This window comes from Procambarus clarkii, chromosome 42 (genome assembly GCF_040958095.1).
Source record: "Procambarus clarkii isolate CNS0578487 chromosome 42, FALCON_Pclarkii_2.0, whole genome shotgun sequence".
Lineage (NCBI taxonomy): Eukaryota > Metazoa > Arthropoda > Malacostraca > Decapoda > Cambaridae > Procambarus > Procambarus clarkii.
Window position 1 is genome coordinate 230937 of NC_091191.1, and position 22875 is coordinate 253811.

Here is a 22875-nt window from a genome sequence, read left to right on the forward strand (position 1 = left end):
CGTGTACACAGACAACCACGTGTACACAGACAAATGAGGTCGTTAAGCCACTCACCGGAGCTCCTCAGGAAGAAATCACAACAATAACGTGCACTATTTTCATTATTATTAACGCCACGATAGATCGCGATATTAACGATTGTGATAGATAGTGGGCATTGTTAGTGTTCGTACCCAGACCAGTTACCTGCTAAGCCAAGTAATTGTACTCATGAGCAACTATCCACCCGGTGAAAACATGATGAATCGCTTTTAATGTTTGCAATTATTTACAGAGGACAGCCGTTATAACAAGGTACCCCAGGTGACGAGTCTGGTGTCAAGGGTCTTTATTTCTAGGTCATTAGGTGTGTGTGGGGGGGGGGGTGAGTGGGGACATGGGGAGAGGGTGTGTGTGTGGGGGGGGGGGGCACCCTGTCAGCTTAATAGAACGTCGCAAAAGAACAAATCCACAAGGGCCGTGACGAGGATTCGAACCTGCGTCCGGGAGCATCCCAGACACTGCCTTAAGTCGACTGAGCTACGACAGGGTTAAAAAGAGTTGTTCATTTGATGCATCACGTTAGTGTGATATCAGTGTGTAGTTAAGAACGTCGCATTTGGACGTATTTAGTCACCTATGGACAAAAATTGTTCACTTTCGGCTGGCGATATTGTCATACTGTCCCCGTTTTCAGTTTTAGGTCCTCTGGCAGGGTAGGATAAGCGCATTTTAATACGTCAGTTTCCTGACGTTGGGAAATCTTAGGAGGACGGACTGGTGTGTAGAATTTGGGGGGAAAGGAAAGGGAGATTGGCGTTTATAATAATGATTATGAAATAATTATAATCTGAAATAATTACGTTTTATACAATGTTTGTTGAATAAAGACAGAGACACAAAGAGGTATCGACAAAGAGATAGAGACATGCAGAGAGAGAGAGAGAGAGAGAGAGAGAGAGAGAGAGAGAGAGAGAGAGAGAGAGAGAGAGAGAGAGAGAGAGAGAGAGACAGAGAGAGAGAGAGAGAGAGAGACAGAGAGAGAGAGACAGAGAGAGAGAGAGAGAGACAGAGAGAGAGAGAGAGAGAGAGAGAGAGAGACACAGACAGACAGAGACAGAGAGACAGAAACAGGGAGACAAAAAGAGAGACAGAGAGACCCATCAGACAGCGCCTCCCTCTCAACACGTGGTCACCTGTGAGGTCCAGGCCACCGAGGATGCCGTAGAGGCCGCCTGCAGCGCCGCCTGCGGCAGGAAGGTCGGGTTGGCCAGGTGGCACAACACACCCTCACCTGGGACCACCTGAACGCTGCTGAAGGTGTGCACGTTCTCCCTCGCCGACACCAGGGCGCACTGTGAGCAAGCAGAACGTGGAACGGCAGCTTTTGCTCCTTGCAGTTGGTAATAATGATAATTCATAATACACTTTGTCGGTGACAGGAAGCTTGTGTATATATGTATATATATACCTTAGGCTTATTTCGACGCCCCCCCCCCACCCCTTCCCCACAGGTCGAAGTACTAATCCTACTCCAGGAGACAACTTCACAGCAGTTTACTGACTCGCGGGCATGTGTTTACTGCTTGGTGAACAGCAGCATTAGGTGAAAGGAAAAGTTCTCATTTTTTATGCTCGGGAATCAAGCCCGGGATCTCCGATTGTGAGTAGAAAGTGAAGCCAACTGTACCGGAGTGGTTGTGGTGATGGTGGTAATGCTTGAGGTGGTGCTGTCGGTAATTGTTGTTGAAGGGGTGAGGGGGTACTAGTTGTGTTGGTGGTGTTGTGGGGTTGGTGGTTGTAGTGGTGGTTGAGATGGTGGTGGTGGCTGCGATGGTGATGGTGGTGAGAGTGATTGTGGGTTGTGTGTGTGTGTGTGTGTGTGTGTGTGTGTGTGTGTGTGTGTGTGTGTGTGTGTGTGTGTGTGTGTGTGTGTGTGTGTGTGTGTGTGTAATTACCTAAGTGTAGTTACAGGATGAGAGCTACGCTCGTGGTGTCCCGTGGTGTGTGTGTGTGTATGTATGTGTACTCACCTAATTGTGCTTGCGGGGGATGAGCTCTGGCTCTTTGGTCCCGCCTCTCAACTGTCAATCAACTGGGGACCTTAGTGTGTACTCACCTAGTTGTACTCACCTAGTTGTGTTTGCGGGGGTTGAGCTCTGGCTCTTTGGTCCCGCCTCTCAACTGTCAATCAACTGGGGACCTTAGTGTGTGTGTGTGTGTGTGTGTGTGTGTGGTGGCCATATAGTGTCTCTCCTACAACAACCAATCCGTTAAAGTTATCAGCTTAAGACAACTTCACTGGACACTTTGCGATGGTGAAGCTTATGTCAGATATAACATCCATAATATGAGACCTTCCGTGAAGGTCTGAAATGGTGAGTTCTGTATAAGACTAACAAGGGTACATATTCTAAAAAAAAAAAAAAAAAATAGCAGTGAACTACAACCACAAGCTACAAGCACTTATTACATAGCCACAACTACTACAATAATAACACACAATAAACAATCAACATACAATCACATCAGAAGCAGCTGTGAAGGCTTTCTTGAGTTGACTCCCGCCCACCTCCAGACCTACGCCCACCCTCTGGAACGGAGCGGCGTGGGCGGCAGACGGGCGGTGTTGAGTGAGGGCGGCGAGCACCACCCACACACGGAGCACTGACCTGACCTTCTGGAAAGGGAAGGAGGTACAATGGTAAATCAGGAGAAACCACTAAGCTGCCACAACTATCTAACACTCGCCAAGAATAAGGATTTAGGAGAGGACTGAGAATGGTGCCTATCAACCACTTGGTGGACAGTCGGGGATTGAACCCCGACCTGCAAGAAGCGAGACCATCGCTCTACCGTCCAGTCCTAAGTGGTTAGGAAGATGAACGTATAAGATAACTAATGAGATGTATCCTTGCAATGTATATGTGTTTACTTAACAATTATATAAATGTTGTTAGTAATCTGAAACGACGAAACATCAATGTACTGAAATTAATTTAAACTGAAGCAGTAGTTATTACTGTAGTGGATGTGGTCATTACTGTAGTGCATGTGGTCATAACTGTAGTGGATGTGGTCATTACTGTAGTGGATGTGGTCATAACTGTAGTGGATGTGGTCATTACTATAGTGGATGTGGTCATTACTGTAGTGGATGTGGTCATAACTGTAGTGGATGTGGTCATAACTGTGGTGGATGTGGTCATAACTGTAGTGGATGTGGTCATAACTGTAGTGGATGTGGTCATAACTGTAGTGGATGTGGTCATTACTGTAGTGGATGTGGTCATAACTGTAGTGGATGTGGTCATAACTGTGGTGGATGTGGTCATAACTGTGGTGGATGTGGTCATAACTGTGGTGCATGTGGTCATAACTGTAGTGGATGTGGTCATTACTATAGTGGATGTGGTCATTACTGTAGTGCATGTGGTCATAACTGTAGTGGATGTGGTCATTACTGTAGTGGATGTGGTCATAACTGTAGTGGATGTGGTCATTACTATAGTGGATGTGGTCATTACTGTAGTGGATGTGGTCATAACTGTAGTGGATGTGGTCATAACTGTGGTGGATGTGGTCATAACTGTGGTGGATGTGGTCATAACTGTAGTGGATGTGGTCATAACTGTAGTGGATGTGGTCATAACTGTAGTGGATGTGGTCATTACTGTAGTGGATGTGGTCATTACTGTAGTGGATGTGGTCATAACTGTAGTGGATGTGGTCATTACTGTAGTGGATGTGGTCATAACTGTGGTGGATGTAGTCATTACTATAGTGGATGTGGTCATAACTATAGTGGATGTGGTCATTACTGTAGTGGATGTGGTCATTACTGTAGTGGATGTGGTCATTACTATAGTGGATGTGGTCATTACTGTAGTGGATGTGGTCATAACTATAGTGGATGTGGTCATTACTGTAGTGGATGTGGTCATAACTATAGTGGATGTAGTCATTACTATAGTGGATGTGGTCATAACTATAGTGGATGTGGTCATTACTGTAGTGGATGTGGTCATAACTGTAGTGGATGTGGTCATTACTATAGTGGATGTGGTCATTACTGTAGTGGATGTGGTCATAACTGTAGTGGATGTGGTCATAACTGTGGTGGATGTGGTCATAACTGTAGTGGATGTGGTCATAACTGTAGTGGATGTGGTCATAACTGTAGTGGATGTGGTCATTACTGTAGTGGATGTGGTCATAACTGTAGTGGATGTGGTCATAACTGTGGTGGATGTGGTCATAACTGTGGTGGATGTGGTCATAACTGTGGTGCATGTGGTCATAACTGTAGTGGATGTGGTCATTACTATAGTGGATGTGGTCATTACTGTAGTGCATGTGGTCATAACTGTAGTGGATGTGGTCATTACTGTAGTGGATGTGGTCATAACTGTAGTGGATGTGGTCATTACTATAGTGGATGTGGTCATTACTGTAGTGGATGTGGTCATAACTGTAGTGGATGTGGTCATAACTGTGGTGGATGTGGTCATAACTGTGGTGGATGTGGTCATAACTGTAGTGGATGTGGTCATAACTGTAGTGGATGTGGTCATAACTGTAGTGGATGTGGTCATTACTGTAGTGGATGTGGTCATAACTGTAGTGGATGTGGTCATTACTGTAGTGGATGTGGTCATAACTGTGGTGGATGTAGTCATTACTATAGTGGATGTGGTCATAACTATAGTGGATGTGGTCATTACTGTAGTGGATGTGGTCATTACTGTAGTGGATGTGGTCATTACTATAGTGGATGTGGTCATTACTGTAGTGGATGTGGTCATAACTATAGTGGATGTGGTCATTACTGTAGTGGATGTGGTCATAACTATAGTGGATGTAGTCATTACTATAGTGGATGTGGTCATAACTATAGTGGATGTGGTCATTACTGTAGTGGATGTGGTCATTACTGTAGTGGATGTGGTCATTACTGTAGTGGATGTGGTCATTACTGTAGTGGATGTGGTCATAACTGTAGTGGATGTGGTCATTACTATAGTGGATGTGGTCATTACTGTAGTGGATGTGGTCATAACTGTAGTGGATGTGGTCATAACTGTGGTGGATGTGGTCATAACTGTGGTGGATGTGGTCATAACTGTAGTGGATGTGGTCATAACTGTAGTGGATGTGGTCATAACTGTAGTGGATGTGGTCATTACTGTAGTGGATGTGGTCATAACTGTGGTGGATGTAGTCATTACTATAGTGGATGTGGTCATAACTATAGTGGATGTGGTCATTACTGTAGTGGATGTGGTCATTACTGTAGTGGATGTGGTCATTACTATAGTGGATGTGGTCATTACTGTAGTGGATGTGGTCATAACTATAGTGGATGTGGTCATTACTGTAGTGGATGTGGTCATAACTATAGTGGATGTGGTCATTACTGTAGTGGATGTGGTCATAACTATAGTGGATGTGGTCATTACTATAGTGGATGTGGTCATTACTGTTGTGCATGTGGTCATTACTGTTGTGCATGTGGTCATTACTGTAGTGGATGTGGTCATAACTATAGTGGATGTGGTCATTACTATAGTGGATGTGGTCATTACTGTAGTGGATGTGGTCATAACTATAGTGGATGTGGTCATAACTGTAGTGGATGTGGTCATTACTGTAGTGGATGTAGTCATTACTGTAGTGGATGTCGTCATTACTGTAGTGGATGTGGTCATTACTGTAGTGGATGTGGTCATTACTGTAGTGGATGTAGTCATTACTATAGTGGATGTGGTCATTACTATAGTGGATGTAGTCATTACTGTAGTGGATGTGGTCATTACTATAGTGGATGTGGTCATAACAGTAGTGGATGTAGTCATAATTGTAGTGGGTGTGGTAATTACTATAGTGAATGTGGTCATTACTATAGTGGATGTGGTCATAACTGTAGTGGATGTGGTCATTACTGTAGTGGATGTGGTCATTACTATAGTGGATGTGGTCATTACTATAGTGGATGTGGTCATTACTATAGTGGATGTGGTCATAACTGTAGTGGATGTGGTCATTGCTGTAGTGGATGTAGTCATTACTGTAGTGGATGTGGTCATTACTATAGTGGATGTGGTCATAACAGTAGTGGATGTGGTCATAATTGTAGTGGGTGTGGTAATTACTATAGTGAATGTGGTCATTACTATAGTGGATGTGGTCATAACTGTAGTGCATGTGGTCATTACTGTAGTGGATGTGGTCATAACTGTAGTGGATGTGGTCATAACTGTAGTGCATGTGGTCATAATTGTAGTGGATGTGGTCATTACTGTAGTGGATGTGGTCATAACTGTAGTGGATGTGGTCATTACTGTAGTGGATGTGGTCATAACTGTAGTGGATGTGGTCATAACTGTAGTGGATGTGGTCATAATTGTAGTGGATGTGGTCATAATTGTAGTGGATGTGGTCATTACTGTAGTGGATGTGGTCGTCACTGTGGTGGATGTGGTCATTACTGTAGTGGATGTGGTCATTACTGTAGTGGATGTAGTCATAACTGTAGTGGATGTGGTCATAATTGTAGTGGATGTGGTCATTACTGTAGTGGATGTGGTCATTACTGTAGTGGATGTGGTCATAACTGTAGTGGATGTGGTCATAATTGTAGTGGATGTGGTCATTACTGTAGTGGATGTGGTCATAATTGTAGTGGATGTGGTCATTACTGTAGTGGATGTGGTCGTCACTGTGGTGGATGTGGTCATAACTGTAGTGGATGTGGTCATAATTGTAGTGGATGTGGTCATTATTGTAGTGGATGTGGTCATTATTGTAGTGGATGTAGTCATAACTATAGTGGATGTGGTCATTACTATAGTGGATGTGGTCATTACTATAGTGGATGTGGTCATTACTATAGTGGATGTGGTCATAACTGTAGTGCATGTGGTCATTACTGTAGTGAATGTGGTCATTACTATAGTGGATGTGGTCATTACTGTAGTGGATGTAGTCATTACTATAATGGATGTGGTCATTACTATAGTGAATGTGGTCATTACTATAGTGGATGTGGTCATTACTGTAGTGGATGTAGTCATAACTGTAGTGGGTGTGGTTATTACTATAGTGAATGTGGTCATTACTATAGTGGATGTGGTCATTACTGTAGTGGATATCATACAGCATATCAAGCTGAGAATGTAGGGGTGAGCTTATGGCATAACAAGCTTAGGACGTACTGTGAGCTTTTTGGTACAGCAGGCATAGAGTGGAGTTAGTTTACGGAACCAAGCTTAGAGTGGGGTTTGCAGCCTTATAATCCTATGCTGGGGTAAAGATACGACATAATACCCTTTTTAAGGGTTAAGAATCCAAGCTTTTGAGGGAAAAGTTTACGACAATTGAAGTTTTCAGGGAGGTGAGTTTACAGAAGAGCAAGAGAGAGAGAGAGAGAGAGAGAGAGAGAGAGAGAGAGAGAGAGAGAGAGAGAGAGAGAGAGAGAGAGAGAGAGAGAGAGAGAGAGAGAGAGAGACAGACAGACAGACAGAGAGACAGACAGACAGACAGACAGACAGACAGACAGACAGACAGACAGACAGACAGACAGACAGACAGACAGACAGACAGACAGACAGATAGACAGACAGACAGACAGACAGACAGATAGATAAAGAAAGACAGACAGACAGAGAGCTTCACCTACCATGTTCTGTGAAGTCCAGCCAAATAATGCTCCTCACTCTGGCGACACACCTGGCGACACACCTGGCGACACACCTGGCGACACACCTGACGACCATCGGTCGTATCTAATAAACAGTGGTACAATCTCCACCTCAGCACCTCGTCAACTTTGTACCTGTCCAACTCTGTATACCTCGTTACCTGAGTACTTCGGCATCTATGTACGTTGTCATCTCTATACCTCATTATCTCTATCCCTCACTATCTTTCTAACTGTCCTATTTACCCGTGCCTCGGTTCCTCATTCCATCTCGGTTCGTATACCTCGCTAGCAACGAGAACCGAGAACAGCAGCATGTACCTCTCTCTCTCTCGTTACATCTGTACCTCTGCCTGTGTACGTCGCAACTTTTGCAGATCTGTACTTCTGTAACTCTTTGTGTTGGCATCTCGTAGCGGGTGTTGCACAATGCAACACTCCACAACAGCAGAGAGGGTGTTGCACATGGGCCTCTCGACTTCCGGACACCTAAGGATCCGGCCGTTCATCATCCTTCGAGGGTACACCAGCAACCCCACCGATCCCTCTGGCGCCTCTCGACCAAGCCGGTGCTGAAGCGCCCTCTACCCCATCCTGAGATCCAACCGGAACACGGAAAACATCGTAGCCTGGTAAGGGGCCTCGTAGCCTGGTGGATAGCGCGCAGGACTCGTAATTCTGTGGCGCGGGTTCGATTCCCGCACGAGGCAGAAACAAATGGGCAAAGTTTCTTTCACTCTGAATGCCCCTGTTACCTAGCAGTAAATAGGTACCTGGGAGTTAGTCAGCTGTCACGGGCTGCTTCCTGGGGGTGGAGGCCTGGTCGAGGACCGGGCCGCGGGGACACTAAAGCCCCGAAATCATCTCAATATAACCTCAAGAATATCCATTAGCTTCTTCGTGACACCAGGCTGCTGTATCGCTCCGGGAATAACAGGAGTATCAATTCTCAATCGCACCACATTTTCCGGTGATCTGAAGATGGAGAATTTTGATTTGTATGTGTTTTTGCTCCTGTTATGGTCTCTCATCTTTCAATCGATGCCTTTAAATTGTGATTTCAGTTGACAAGCATCTGTACTTTACGCATTTTTGGGTTTTGAGTTTTGTTCTTATCTGACTGTTTTCTGGTAGACTGATACATAAATAAAATAACACTGTATTAATAATACATGTAATCTACAAACGTAACGAATAAATAAGAAATATTTTAGTATCTCATAAAAATATAGTTTTCTTTACGAACAATCAAATTACAAAGAAAACCAGTATTTGATGACTAACTTTAATATTTGGCTAGCACTCGCAGACTTAATTTAGTAATACTTTCAAGATATTATTTGTGAAATTCTGTAGTTATATTCCGCTATTAAAATTTAATACGGAATAACACAGTATAATGCGGACAATATGTCCAGCATTATAACAATAAAATGCAAATGATTACACGACACTGAATTAGTTATCACAATGGCAATATTTACCTGAGGACCACTAATACTAGTGTCCTCGATGAGGACAGGAAGCCGGCTGCTTGTCGAAGGTCCCCCTATTTGCCCTGATAATCTTCTCAAGCTGTATTTTAAAACCCAGCAGTTTTTAGGCAGTAACGGCTTCGGAGGGTAGGCGGTTCCACTGGTTTACAACCCTATGGTTGAAAAAGCATCTCCTGTTTCCAGTCCTACATTGTGGCTTCTTGAGCTTGAACCCGTTGCTCCTCGTACGTGTTACATCTTTTTTTAAGAAATTGTCCGGATCGACATCCTCCAAATTGTTCAGTATTTTAATTGTTTCGATGAGATCCGCCCTGTCATGTCTGGTTTGTAGTGCTGTTAGCCCTGTGGCCCTCAACCCTTCCTGACGCGGGAGATGACTTAGCTCTGGGATGACTTTTGTTGCCCGGTGTTGCACCTTCTCCAGAGGAACTATGTCCGTCTGGAGATGAGGTCTCCATGCCTGGATGCAATAGTCCAGGTGGGGGCGCCCTGGAATCTTATACAATCGAGCGACTACTTTCTTTTCCTTGAAGGTAAAGGTACGCTTGGTTATTCCCAGGGTTTAGGTCGCTTTTTGTTTTTTTACTGCAGTTGTCACTTGTTGTGCAACTTTTAGTGAATGATGGATTCTGACTCCAAGGACCGTTTCTTCATCTATCTGTTGTAAGGTAGTGCTGTCAATTTGGTAGTTGTGACGGGGATTGCTGTGCCCCATATGCAAGGTTTTGCACTTATGGACATTCAAAAGCATTTGCAAGTTATCTGGCCATTTGTGGAGTTCATGTAGATCTCTTTGTAAGATCTCAATATCTCCTTCTCTTCCCACCATACCATATATCTTAGTGTCATCTGCAAATTTGATGATGTGGTTTGTAATATTCTCATCTGTGTCATTGATGTATATAACAAAAAGGGTTGGCCCCAAAATGGACCCTTGTGGCACCCCACTTACCACATTTCCCCAGTCAGTTTAACGCCCATTTAGCACGACCCTTTGTTTTCTATATTTTAACCATTGTTTTATCCATTCCAGTATTCTCCCATTTATTTCATGATCCTGTAATTTAATTGTCATTGTCTCATGTAGTACCGTGTCAAAAGCTTTAGCAAAGTCCCTGTAAGCTACATCTACCGGAAATCCTTTGTCTGAATTGCCGGTTACCGTTTCCAGAAATGTGAGCAGGTTAGTGAAGATCTATTTTTAACAAACCCATGTTGCGTTGATTTTACAAGATTGTTCTCTGTGAGATGTTGTATGATTTCTTCCCTTGGGATTCTCTCCATGAGCTTGCAGATGTGAGATGTCAAACTGATCGGACGGTAGTTTTCTGCCGAGCTCTTTCTGCTTTTTTAGAAAAAAGGGGTAATATTTGCATATTTCCAGTCCAGAGGGAACTATCCCTTGGTCCAGGGATTTTCGGAAAAGGAATTTCAGTGGTATGCATAGTGCATTTGCCAGTTCTTTTACGATTTTGGTTTGAAATCCATCCACACCTGGGGCTTTTGAGCCTTTTAGTTTGTCAATGCTCTTTCTGTGCAATGCATAATGCATGACTCAATAATCCTTGGAAACTCCTATTCATAACTGACGTTAGCAATTGTCTAAAAGTAACAAGTGAAATCTAGACTAATTGCTGGCTTCGAACTTGCTTTGGAGTGCCACATGCCAATCACTACGCCACGACGAGGCCAGTTCGAACCTGTCACATTTACACACACAAGCTCGAACCCCATAAGTACTTTGGATCCTAGCTCATACTTTCAAGCTATTTTCTGACTCATATTAACAAATTTGTTAAGGATTTGAGGAACATATGTGGAGAGGCAGTGGCGTCGCTGGTGTGGGTATGTTTACATGGAGCAGCAATCAGTATGCAGCGTATTTTCCAGATTAATTCACGTGCTACGGTTGTCAGCGACGTCGGGTGCAGAGGGAGACATAAAGATGTTATCCCTATATTCTCCATCATCATGTAAAGACGAGGGATTATGTAAACTGCAGCCTCGAACCGTTCCCAGGCCGGGTGACGTCGTTGAAGCGAGTCGCGTCAAAAATAATCATGACGGTGAACACACTCAGCTGGAACACATGACCCTCTCCACTCCACATCACCTTCACCACCACCAGTTGATACGGGTAAGTTTCCTGCATCCATCTCCTAGGACCAGCGATCTTCGCGGTACACGACGTTTAGCTCTATATTGGTGTCCGTGTGTGGCGTGCGTCCATTTTGTCTGAAGATGGAGAAGTTGGGGGCCACTCTCGCCGGAGTGTAAACAGGAACTAGTCTTGAGATGTCTTGGACTCGTTCGCCCTCATAGTCTCCCCTTTCTTGGTGCATTTTTTGTGTTAATATATATGTAACGTTTCCAACACCTTTCCACCTGCGAAGAAATGTTGGTAAAAGTTGTGAATGGGTTTCTGTGCGGCCGACGTGGCCCAGCCGATGATGATTTAATTATGCCTCGTCCTGCCATTACATTTCCATAAGGGGCCGAGACAAATCTGCGAGACTGATTTCTTTGTACCCTTTGGTGGAGGCGCAGATACTCCCAGGCAGATATCTGGCGTGTTTTATGGTCTGTGTCCCGAGTATAGAGAGGCACAGCTCACTATATCACCATCATATTGACGATGGGAGATATCTGCATAAAAACATCGGTTCCCGGACCAATCATTATTAGTAGACGATAAGGTAGGGGAGGGATAGCTAGAGAAGGATAGGGGGAAAGATCGTGTACAGGAAGCCAAGTCGTCCCCTCTTCCCATGCCAGCCCGGCCCTCGACCCTCGACCCGCTAACATGCATGTCAACATGAGCTTCAGGGGAGCAGTGGTGGGTCTGGTGTGTATATGTGTGTTGTCAAGGCTTCCTCGATCCTTAACCCGCAATCAGTGATCCCGGTTTTTAATTCCCAGACAAGGCACAAATGGTTGTGGGCACAATGTTTCCATTCACCTAATGCTGCTGTTCACCTTGGAGTAGTAAACAGGTACCCAGGAGTTAGGCAATTGTTAGGAGGGCCAGGAGATCCACCTCGATACAAGCCTAAAGTATGTATGTATGTATGTATGTATGTATGTATGTATGTATGTATGTATGTATGTATGTATGTATGTATGTATGTATGTATGCATGTATATCTATAATTTTTCTAGAAACCAGCAACTTTCCTAAGCGTGCCCCCTTTCCTATCTTCTCTCTGCTCCCTTCTCAAACTTTCTGTTTATCTCCCTATATACCTCATTCCTTTCAGCTATTTTGATTTTTCTTCTTTTAAAATTCCACATTCATTTCATTTTTGTCTTTCCCTATTTCGAATATTGTCTTTGTCTTCAGTCTCATGCTTTTATCAGCCTCCTCCTTGTACCTCCTTCCCTTCCTCCATCTTTACAATTGTTTCCAATCATTTATCACCCTCCTTCTTCCTGTCTTTTATCGCACTAGCCCTCCCTTCCCCACCACCTCCTCCACCTTCCATCCCCTCCCTCACCCTGCAAAACTATCCGTCAACCAATGCGTCACGCCCGTCACCACCCCGTCACAAAGCCGTCACCCGTCCAGGCATCCCGTCCCACTCCCCCTGGGAACCTCTCTTTCCTGGTTCCTGGGGCTCTTCTCTTTATACTTTATTACCAAACTGTATATAAAGTTGGTCAGTACAGATGTATAATAATAATTATCACTGATCTGATGTCACAGACATTTAAGCCAGGACTACTTAAGGGATTTATGCTTCTCGGGATTAGTTAATGAGTCGGCTTAAAGGAAATTGTAGCCATTGTTAGCTGCATGAAGTATCAGACAACAGTGATTCACAGTTAGATTATGTAGATAGATGCAGCTGGTCCAAGTCTACAGTTCACTGTACTCTCAGGGAAGGAGACGAGAGAGCTATCACATAATATATATATGTAAAATACTGATAAATGTACACAGTAAAAATAAAAATATCGAGTAATACAACAGGAAATGCAGAATAGAGCCAGTGGAGAGCTGAGGCACAATACAAGAACACTGTATGAACATCAGAGGTTCACGGTTGTTCAATATCGTCCGAGCAAGTACAAGAATTATTCCTGGAACAAAAGTGGACTCGGAAATATTATTATAAGGATTTGATAGAGCTCAAGAAACTCAGGAACCTGTACACCAGTAGAACGACAGTTGAGAGGCGGGACCAAAGAGCCGCAGCTCAACCCCCGCAAGCACAACTAGGTGATTACACTCCTACATACACACCCATGTTTTAACATGAACTTAAGAGAAAATCTAACCTAAATTGTACTGTTTTTCTCAGTCCAAACATCTCCTAAGTTTATTCTTAACTCTGAAATTCCCATTTATTATATATTTTATACAAAAGCAGGCTGAATAATCTTTAAGAACTGTGTCAAACAGTCAAGATAAATTCTTATTCTTTAAACAGACGAAGAGTCACAGTAACGTGGTTGAAGACTTCGTTTCTGCATCTTCTGAGGTGTGGTTTGGTCATCATACATTCTTTATCAAACTTTCGAATCGTCAAGAGCTTCCAGCAGTCCAGTCCCTTGCTAGGAATATATGCTTGGAGCTTCCCAGGGACCCCTAGTGTGTCGAGCGCTGCTTGGAGCTTCCCAGGGACCCCTAGTGTGTCGAGCGCTGCTTGGAGCTTCCCAGGGACCCCTAGTGTGTCGAGCGCTGCTTGGAGCTTCCCAGGGACCCCTAGTGTGTCGAGCGCTGCTTGGAGCTTCCCGGGGACCCCTAGTGTGTCGAGCGCTGCTTGGAGCTTCCCGGGGACCCCTAGTGTGTCGAGCGCTGCTTGGAGCTTCCCGGGGACCCCTAGTGTGTCGAGCGCTGCTTGGAGCTTCCCGGGGACCCCCAGTGTGTCGAGTGCTGCTTGGAGCTTCCCGGGGACCCCCAGTGTGTCGAGCGCTGCTTGGAGCTTCCCGGGGACCCCTAGTGTGTCGAGCGCTGCTTGGAGCTTCCCGGGGACCCCCAGTGTGGCGAGCGCTGCTTGGAGCTTCCCAGGGACCCCTATTGTGTCGAGCGCTGCTTGGAGCTTCCCGGGGACCCCTAGTGTGTCGAGCGCTGCTTGGAGCTTCCCGGGGACCCCTCGTGTGTCGAGTGCTGCTTGGAGCTTCCCAGGGACCCCTAGTGTGTCGAGCGCTGCTTGGAGCTTCCCGGGGACCCCCAGTGCGTCTCTCTAACACAGCGTGACGTATGTGTATTATAGCCGGCCGGCGACGTCTGACGTAAATGGTCATTCGACCTCTCCCTGTCTTTCCCTTTCATATTATTTTCCCCTGACAAGCTCCCTACATGTTCCCCCCCCCCCTCCCGTCCCTTGGCCGGGCCAGGCTGGGTCCCTCCAGCGTGGAGAATCACGGCAGGGTGGCCTAACACACAGCCTACATGAATATCACCCGGCAGCACTTCCCTTTGGTGTTTACGATGTAATCTTCGAAGCTGGGATATAAATTACCGTTATCTCAATTAAAATCTCGTAGTTAGGTCTCTTTAAAAAAAAAAGAGGAGAACAAAATGGTAATCTTCGTGACAAATTAGGTAAATAGGGTGGGAAGAAGGATGTAAAGGAGGCACAGTCCGGCCCTCTCCTCCACACATATATATTTCATATATTTACATATATTTACCTTTACATTCATATATATTTACCACACATTCATATGTGTGTGTTGCCTGGCTGTGTTGCCACAACAAACAGACGAGTTTTGCTGGCCAATCCACGGAGCAGATGGTAATAAGACTCACACGTGTCAAGAGTGATCTTGACACTTGACTCTTGAGCACTTCACAAGTGCTCATACACTTACTCTTAAGAGTAAGGTGGTCTTACTCTTACTCTTAAGAGTAAATTATTCCAATGGACGCCAAGCGAATAATATTTGTAACTAACGACTTCTGGAGTCTTTTCTTAGGAGCCACACAGAAGCGTCCAAGATGGCCTCGTGAGAGGACACTACAGAAGGAACATTGAACTACGGGCTCACCATAGCCCGTGCTACTTGGAACATTTTTGTTCCAGGTAGCGAATCTTTAACAACAACAACAAAGGAACATTGACCAGTACCAGGCAGCTGATATTCCCATATATGTCTAATCTACGCTTGAAACATTCGAGGCATCCCGCTTCTATTATGCTACTAGGTATTAGCTGCTCCATAAATCAGTAATTCCATTTACCACAATCCGGAAGTTAGGTAAGGAATTCGTCTGAACAGTCGCCACAGCCACTCACAGCACGGGGGAGATCTGAAGTCAAAAAATACAAAAAGTTACAGAATAAATCAACTATTTGCTAGTTTATGCAGCCTAAAATTTCCTTTTATGTCAGTACCACGAAAACGTATTTGAGGATTGTACATAAAGCACTTGCTGGTCTAGCGGGGAATTTCTGGGACTTTTCAGGTATTTTTTGGGGGGTGGCTGAGGTAGCGAGGTATTTCTGGGGGTAGTGAGGTATTTCTGGGGGTAGTGAGGTATTTCTGGGGGTAGTGAGGTATTTCTGAGGGTAGTGAGGTATTTCTGGGGGTAGTGAGGTATTTCTGGGGGTAGTGAGGTATTTCTGGGGGTAGTGAGGTATTTCTGGGGGTAGTGAGGTATTTCTGGGGGTAGTGAGGTATTTCTGGGGGTAGTGAGGTATTTCTGATGGTAGTGAGGTATTTCTGAGGGTAGTGAGGTATTTCTGAGGGTAGTGAGGTATTTCTGGGAGTAGTGAGGTATTTCTGTGGGTAGTGAGGTATTTCTGGGGGTAGTGAGGTATTTCTGGGGGTAGTGAGGTATTTCTGGGGGTAGTGAGGTATTTCTGAGGGTAGTGAGGTATTTCTGGGGGTAGTGAGGTATTTCTGGGGGTAGTGAGGTATCCCTGGGGGGTAGTGAGGTATCCCTGGGGGGTAGTGAGGTATTTCTGAGGGTAGTGAGGTATTTCTGGGGGGTAGTGAGGTATCCCTGGGGGGTAGTGAGGTATCCCTGGGGGGTAGTGAGGTATTTCTGAGGGTAGTGAGGTATTTCTGGGGGTAGTGAGGTATTTCTGGGGGGTAGTGAGGTATCCCTGGGGGGTAGTGAGGTATTTCTGGGGTAGCTGGGAGGAAGTGTCGATATTTCTTGATACTACCAAAACTTTGATCTGAGTGGATGCTCAAATTTTCGTAACTATTGCCATCGTTGAGAGAGAGAGAGAGAGAGAGAGAGAGAGAGAGAGAGAGAGAGAGAGAGAGAGAGAGAGAGAGAGAGAGAGAGAGAGAGAGAGAGAGAGAGAGAGAGAGACAGAGAGAGAGAGACAGAGAGAGAGGCTGACTTCTAGTTCCACCTCTCAGCGCGCACAATATGAGAGAATATTGTGTCCGCTGGAAGGCATAAAAGCTGTCCATTGCTGAGTGGACACAAGGAACTTGTACCAGTGTGTGTGTGTGTGTGTGTGTGTGTGTGTGTGTGTGTGTGTGTGTGTGTGTGTGTTTCTTATCTAGCTGGGATTGTGTAGTTGTTTGGATGTATAACGGTCCTGGTTATGGATATGAAGGTCCATTAGATATTGCAGTTGTGTGTTTGTGTGGACACACACAGCTGGAAACTTAGTGCCCAAATGAGCCACAGAGACATTAGAAATAATTTTGTCAGTGTCAGAGTAGTTATAATGCGCTAGGCAGAGATGTGGTGGAGGCTGACTCCTTACACAGTTTCAAGTGTAAATTACATAGAGCCCAGTAGACTCAGGAATCTGTACACCAGTTGATTGACAGTTGAGAGGCGGGACCAAAGAGCCAATGCTCACCCCCCGCAAGCACAACTTGGTGAGTACAAATCGGTGACTACATATGTGCGTGTGTGGAAATACATGGAGGCTACAGAGAGTTTTATACCAACAATAAGAGAAAAAAGTAGGACAGAAGCATATAAGATTAGCTGCAACAGAGCTAGGAATTAATACATTAATATAAGTAGATTATCAGAAAGAAATTATGAAAACGATAAGGCAATGAAAGCGAAAAAGTAACCTAAATTACTATATAGTCATATAAGAAGGAAAATGTCGGTGAACGACCAAATGACAAGACTAAGGAAAACAGAAGGGGCATATACAGAAAGCGACAAGGAAATCTGCGAGATGCTGAATGCCAGTTTCCCAGGAGTGTTCACACCCGAGCCTGAGCATGAGGAGAGGAGATGACCCAAGATGAGAGACTAACGGATATAGAAGTGACAGCAAAGGAGGTAATGAAACAGTTAACAATACTGGATGAAGCTAAAGCAGTTGAACCAGATAATGTATCACAGTGGATACTAACAGAGACAGCGCAGGCCCTCAGCGAGCCTCTTGCAAGGCTCTATAATGAGTCACTTACGAACGGAGAGTTACCCAGTTGCTTGCCCATCCACAACCATTGGTTAGCATAGGGGGTCAGCTTTCCATCCCCAGTGATCTAGAAAGGATAGAGGCACTAGTCCATCACCTCGTCTTCATTTCCCATCTCTTAATCTATCATATTCCCCCCAAGAACTATGTAATTACACTAACAGCACTTTCTACGGATAATTACCTTCCCTTCTGCCTGCATGATCGAGCATGATCATGCAAACTGAAGCATCGAATATGCTTTAATCAAATATTATACTCGAATATTTCAGTCCCTATTCCCCTACCCCCACCCTCCACCCCACCCCACTCACATTCTTATGAGTACCATCAAAAACACTGTATAACAATCATCATGAGATTCATCACCACCCTCATCGTCATCATCAGCAAGACAAATGCTTCCCCAAATTGCCAGGAGAATAAGGAGGAGACACCCCGGGGCCCACAAGCTAGCGGAACAGCCGCTGGTGGTCTTGGCCCATCTGGAGGAGCATTAAACCGCTGGCGCCTCCGTCTTGATAATTAATGCCCGCCTGGCACCCGAGCCCCTCTGTGGCAAGCCCTTATGGACACATTCATCAGGGAGATGATCCGCTGCCGGCAGTCTCTACAGATTCCTTCAGATTTACCCCAACTTCCATTCCCGCTGGATTTCGTTCGGATTTGCTCCTAGCGATCCAAGTAACTGACTCTTCCGTGGTCTTATGTCGGTTTGAATCGACAGTTTAGCGTCTACGGCTCCCGTAAACAATATTAATTCAGCAGGAAGAGCTCACGAGGTTTGTTTAAGGCTCGTAAGGGGGGAGAATTGCCTAGAGAAGTGGAGGTCTGCAGGCCAAGCCAGCGGTATGGTCACTGATAGAAAATAAAGGTTCGTAAAGAAGAGGGGGAACGGAGAGAAGGGAACGATGCAGGGTGGCGAATAGTTTGTCTCCTCTCAGATGACCACCACTTATATGGATTAGTTCTGACCCCAGATGCCATACACCGCTACCCAGCGATGTGTTCACCAACTTCACCGTCATATCCCTGATTTCAGTTTTCGACCAGTAAACACAAACCTTTCAAAGTCAGTTATTTCTAAGCTTCAGCACAATTATTGCATTTCCGCTAACATTAAGTAACAAAAACCTAAATAATTAAATTATTTGTATCAACCCAGAAATTTGCTGCTGACGGACAGCGGTAAATATGAGATTCCATTAAAAGTTTGGCCCTTATGCAAGTTGGCGTAGTCGTGTCGGAGGCGAGGGTCGCGGGGGAAGCACTGACCACGGCCACACACGGAACTCCACCACACAAACCACTAAATTTTACTGTCTGGACTGGTCACTTTACCCTCCCACACAACCTGCACAGGAACGGCTTCCACAGCCGTCGCTGCCTCCACCACTCCACCGCTGCTGCTGCTCTAGGAGCTGTTCCACTGGCTCCTAGCCCAAAGGGGAGAGATGGTGACGAATGAGCTCGGAGAACGGCGCAAGAGGCTTGGATAGGAGGTGGTTGGCTATCCATCAGGACGGTCGGACGGCGGCAGGGTGGAGGCTGAAGGACATATTGGGCCAGAAGGAGGTGGGAGAGGGAGGGAACCAGGCCATATTTAATACCGGGGAGTGGACGCTGGCCGGGTTATATCCTGGCAAGGTCGTTGTGGCTGCTTCCCTTGTCCAGACTTGGTTGACGACACCATAAACTGGAAAGAGTGCGAGAGGGTAGGAGTCCTTCCGTTACCCCTCTCATAGCTCCCCCCCCCCCACCCACTTCCCCTCTGTCACCCACGGTGCTTTAGAGAGAGGGGAATAAGGGTCATGATACTAAAGGGTAGAAGATGGTTCTATGGTAATTTTGTAAGGGAAGAAATGGTTTTGGGTCACATTAAAGGGAGGGGAGGGTTGAGGAGGTTCATATGAAGAGATGAACCGTGTTATTGTTCACAGTTTGGAAAGACGGGAAGACTGAAGGAGCAATATGGACTGAAGGTAGAGTAAGCTGAGGCTCGCTTTACGCTCACCAAGTCTGTAAGCATCTGGGTAATGATATTACACGAGGTCCTGCTGATACACTAACTCCAGCACTAATATCTAACTGCGCCAGCTGGAGACACTAGCTGCACGGATCATGTTGGGGAAGGGGTACATGCCGTTTGGAAACAGATTGCAGATACTTCCACCCTAAACTATGCAAATTTTCAATTAATTAAAACAAATGTTTTAACTTTAGTGGCCGGAATTCCACGTGAGAGGTACACAGCATTATAGACGGGAAGACCAATATAATATTACTGATTTTTTTTAGAAAGAGGCAGAAACAGAGTAGAACATATAAGAGAGAGAAACAGGAAGAAACAAAGTAGAACATATAAGAGAGAGAAACAGGCAGATAGAACCACTGCAGGATTACAGAGGGGGGGTAGGGAGATATCCACAAGACTGGAATACAAGTCATCAACAAGCACACAGGTTCTACACCACACAACACCCTCACTAATACCACCACTGGACGAACCACAGGTACTACACCACACAACACTACTACCAACACTGGACGAACCACTTCCAACACAGCACACCCTGGACCAGTGGGAGGAGGAGTACCAAAGCCCACCAGAAGTGACACGCAATATAGGAAATCATTCATATTTGCAAACATACATAAGGCCTAAAGTCAAAATCAAGAAATAAAGTTAACTTCATAAATGAATGGTTCACATGCATTAAAGTTCGGCGTGCGCTGCGTGCGCAAATATAGAGAATAAGAGGTAGAGCAAACAGCTTCCCTCCCCCAGTTAGGCCTAACGTTACCCCGGCAGCGATTGAGAAACCTTCGTGATATCAATGTCATATGTACTCACCTAGTTGTGCTTGTGGGGGTTGAGCTCTGGGTCTTCGACCACGTCCCCCCCCCCTTTCTAACCGTAGGTTGTCTAATCTACTGATTCCCGACCTTTGATTGTTACAGCCAGAGGCGGCTAGTTTATTGTGCACCCCATACTCATCTTGTGAGCGGTAGCGCAAAAAAGGATTACAGAGGGCACAAAAGATCTTTATCATACCTCAGCGGAGATGATTACATTAACAATTACATACTGTTGTTCTTGTTGTTTTAGATTCAGCTACTCGGAACAAAAAGTTGTAAGTAGCACGGGCTATGGTGAGCCCGAAGTGAACTTACCTGGCACAGGAGCGGGGCTGTGGGCTTACTGAATTAAATCCATCTTGCACACCTTATGATTTTAGTTATAATGCTAATTTCCATTCTCATATACATATATATTCCTCTTTCTCTCTCTCAAATACACACACACACACACACACACACACAGACTTAGGGGAGGGGGGGGGCTGGCTGGCTGAGTGGACAGAGCTCTAGACTCGTGAACCTAGGAACCAGGGTTCGATCCCGGCAGCCGGCGGAAAAACAAATGGGCAGAGTTTCCTTCTCCCTGATGCCTCTGTTACCTAGCAGTAAATAGGTTCCTGGGAGTTAGACAGCTGCTACGGGCTGCTTCCTAGGGTGTGTGTGTGAAAAAATTAGTTAGTAGTTAGTATCAGTTGATTGACAGTTGAGAGGCGGGCCGAAAAAGCAGAGCTCAACCCCCGCAAGCACAACTAGATGAACACACACACACACACACAAGGGGCAAGGGGATGACAAGGGGCCTCGTAGCCTGGTGGATAGCGCGCAGGATTCGTAATTCTGTGGCGCGGGTTCGATTCCCGCACGAGACAGAAACAAATGGGCAAAGTTTCTTTCACCCTGAATGCCCCTGTTACCTAGCAGTAAATAGGTACCTGGGAGTTAGTCAGCTGTCACGGGCTGCTTCCTGGGGTGTGTGTGTGTGTGTGTGTGTGTGTGTGTGTGTGTGTGTGTGTGTGTGTGTGTGTGTGTGTGTGTGTGTGTGTGTGTGTGTGTGTGTGTGTGTGGTGTGGAAAAAAAAAAAAGTAGTTAGTAAACAGTTGAGAGGCGGGCCGAAAGAGCAAAGCTCAACCCCCGCAAACACAGCTAGGTGAATACAGCTAGGTGAATACACACACACACACACATATCCAGGATGCAACCCGTAGCAGCTGTCTAACTCCCAGGTAATTATTTACTGCTAGGTGAATAGAGGAATCAAGTGAAAGAAATTCTGTCCGTTTGTTTCTACCTCGGCCGAGAATCGAACCCGGAGTTCATCGAGGTTGTCAGGACAAATGGTGAAGTTTCTAGGACAACTGAGATTTTCATGATTTTTTTCTCGTTTTCCAGGGCAAATATTATCTTCCAACACAAAGGTCGAAGTTCTCAGATGACACTGAAGGATCTTAAGACAGTGGAGTCGGAGGAGCAATGGTCTCTGGTGTCAGTTTACCAGCATGAGGAGCTGTCATCTTGAGCCAGAGAGAGAACATCAGCGCCCAGCATCCTGAGCAGGAGAGGCGCGTGACAGACTAAATAGCATTCACAATAAAGAAATCAAAATGAAGACAGACAGCCATCGACGAGAAGGGAGGAACAATAAACAAAGAATTTCTTGGCGTCCGCGACGGTGGTGCCAGATCTGTGCCCCCCCTCAACCCCTCGTAACCAGACTCACCAAGCTGAATAATCCGCGCACTAATATCTTTCATTTGCATCTCATCTGACCCACTAAAAATGCGTCGAGACAAGCTGTAGTCGGGTTTTACGGCCATCTTTTCTAAGGCAATGGTGCGGGAGTAAGAGACAACGCTGCCGCGCCCCGCCATCAGTCCCGCGTCGGCCGCTGATGGATTTCACCTTTCTATTCTCGCTTTCTACACTCTTACTCGAGAGATATATATATATCAAACTGCCATACTATATAATCTTGACCTAACTGATGGCCTCCTAGTGGAGAGGGCTGAAACTATGCGCGCATTAGAGAGAAGAGAGTAAATAATTTAGGCACTGAGTCTCTAACGAGACTCGGATGCGGTGGTGCCACATCTCGGCGGACAATGGCCGCTGTATGCTTCCTGACGCTATTTGCATTTTTATGCCCGCTCCTCCTTGCTTGTGGGTCGTGGCCGTCGTTTGTGTTCACCGCAGAGCCTCGGTGGTGAGCCGCGCGAAACAATACACGCTTTTCTTAATTGTGAATTACTGCTAATTACGAAATCCCGTTCCTTCAGTTAACTAACGCGACGTGAATGGGGGGGTTTGATTCTTCCCTCGGGACAGCGGACGCCTTGAATAGGATCTTGTGTAATGAGTTCAAGATATTATGGTAATGTTTATGGTGTTTTTTGTTATCAAGGTTTTCAGGAATATTCGTAGGGCAATCAGAGGCACGTGAGTGGTGTTTATAACTCACTCGACACCAACATGACTCGACACTTA

General features: G+C 45.5%; 1 protein-coding gene across 1 annotated transcript; it reads right to left on the bottom strand.

Moving 5' to 3' along the window:
- Positions 1-2974: 2974 nt before the first annotated feature.
- On the bottom strand, positions 2975-22262 carry LOC138373321 (homeobox-like protein HDP1). The gene is made up of 3 exons (XM_069339511.1): positions 22112-22262; positions 9762-10024; positions 2975-7147 (listed from the first exon to the last, which is right to left on the bottom strand). The coding sequence occupies exons 1-3, from the start codon at positions 22260-22262 to the stop codon at positions 2975-2977; spliced, it is 4587 nt and encodes a 1528-aa protein (XP_069195612.1).
- Between the last annotated feature and the right edge of the window lie 613 nt (positions 22263-22875).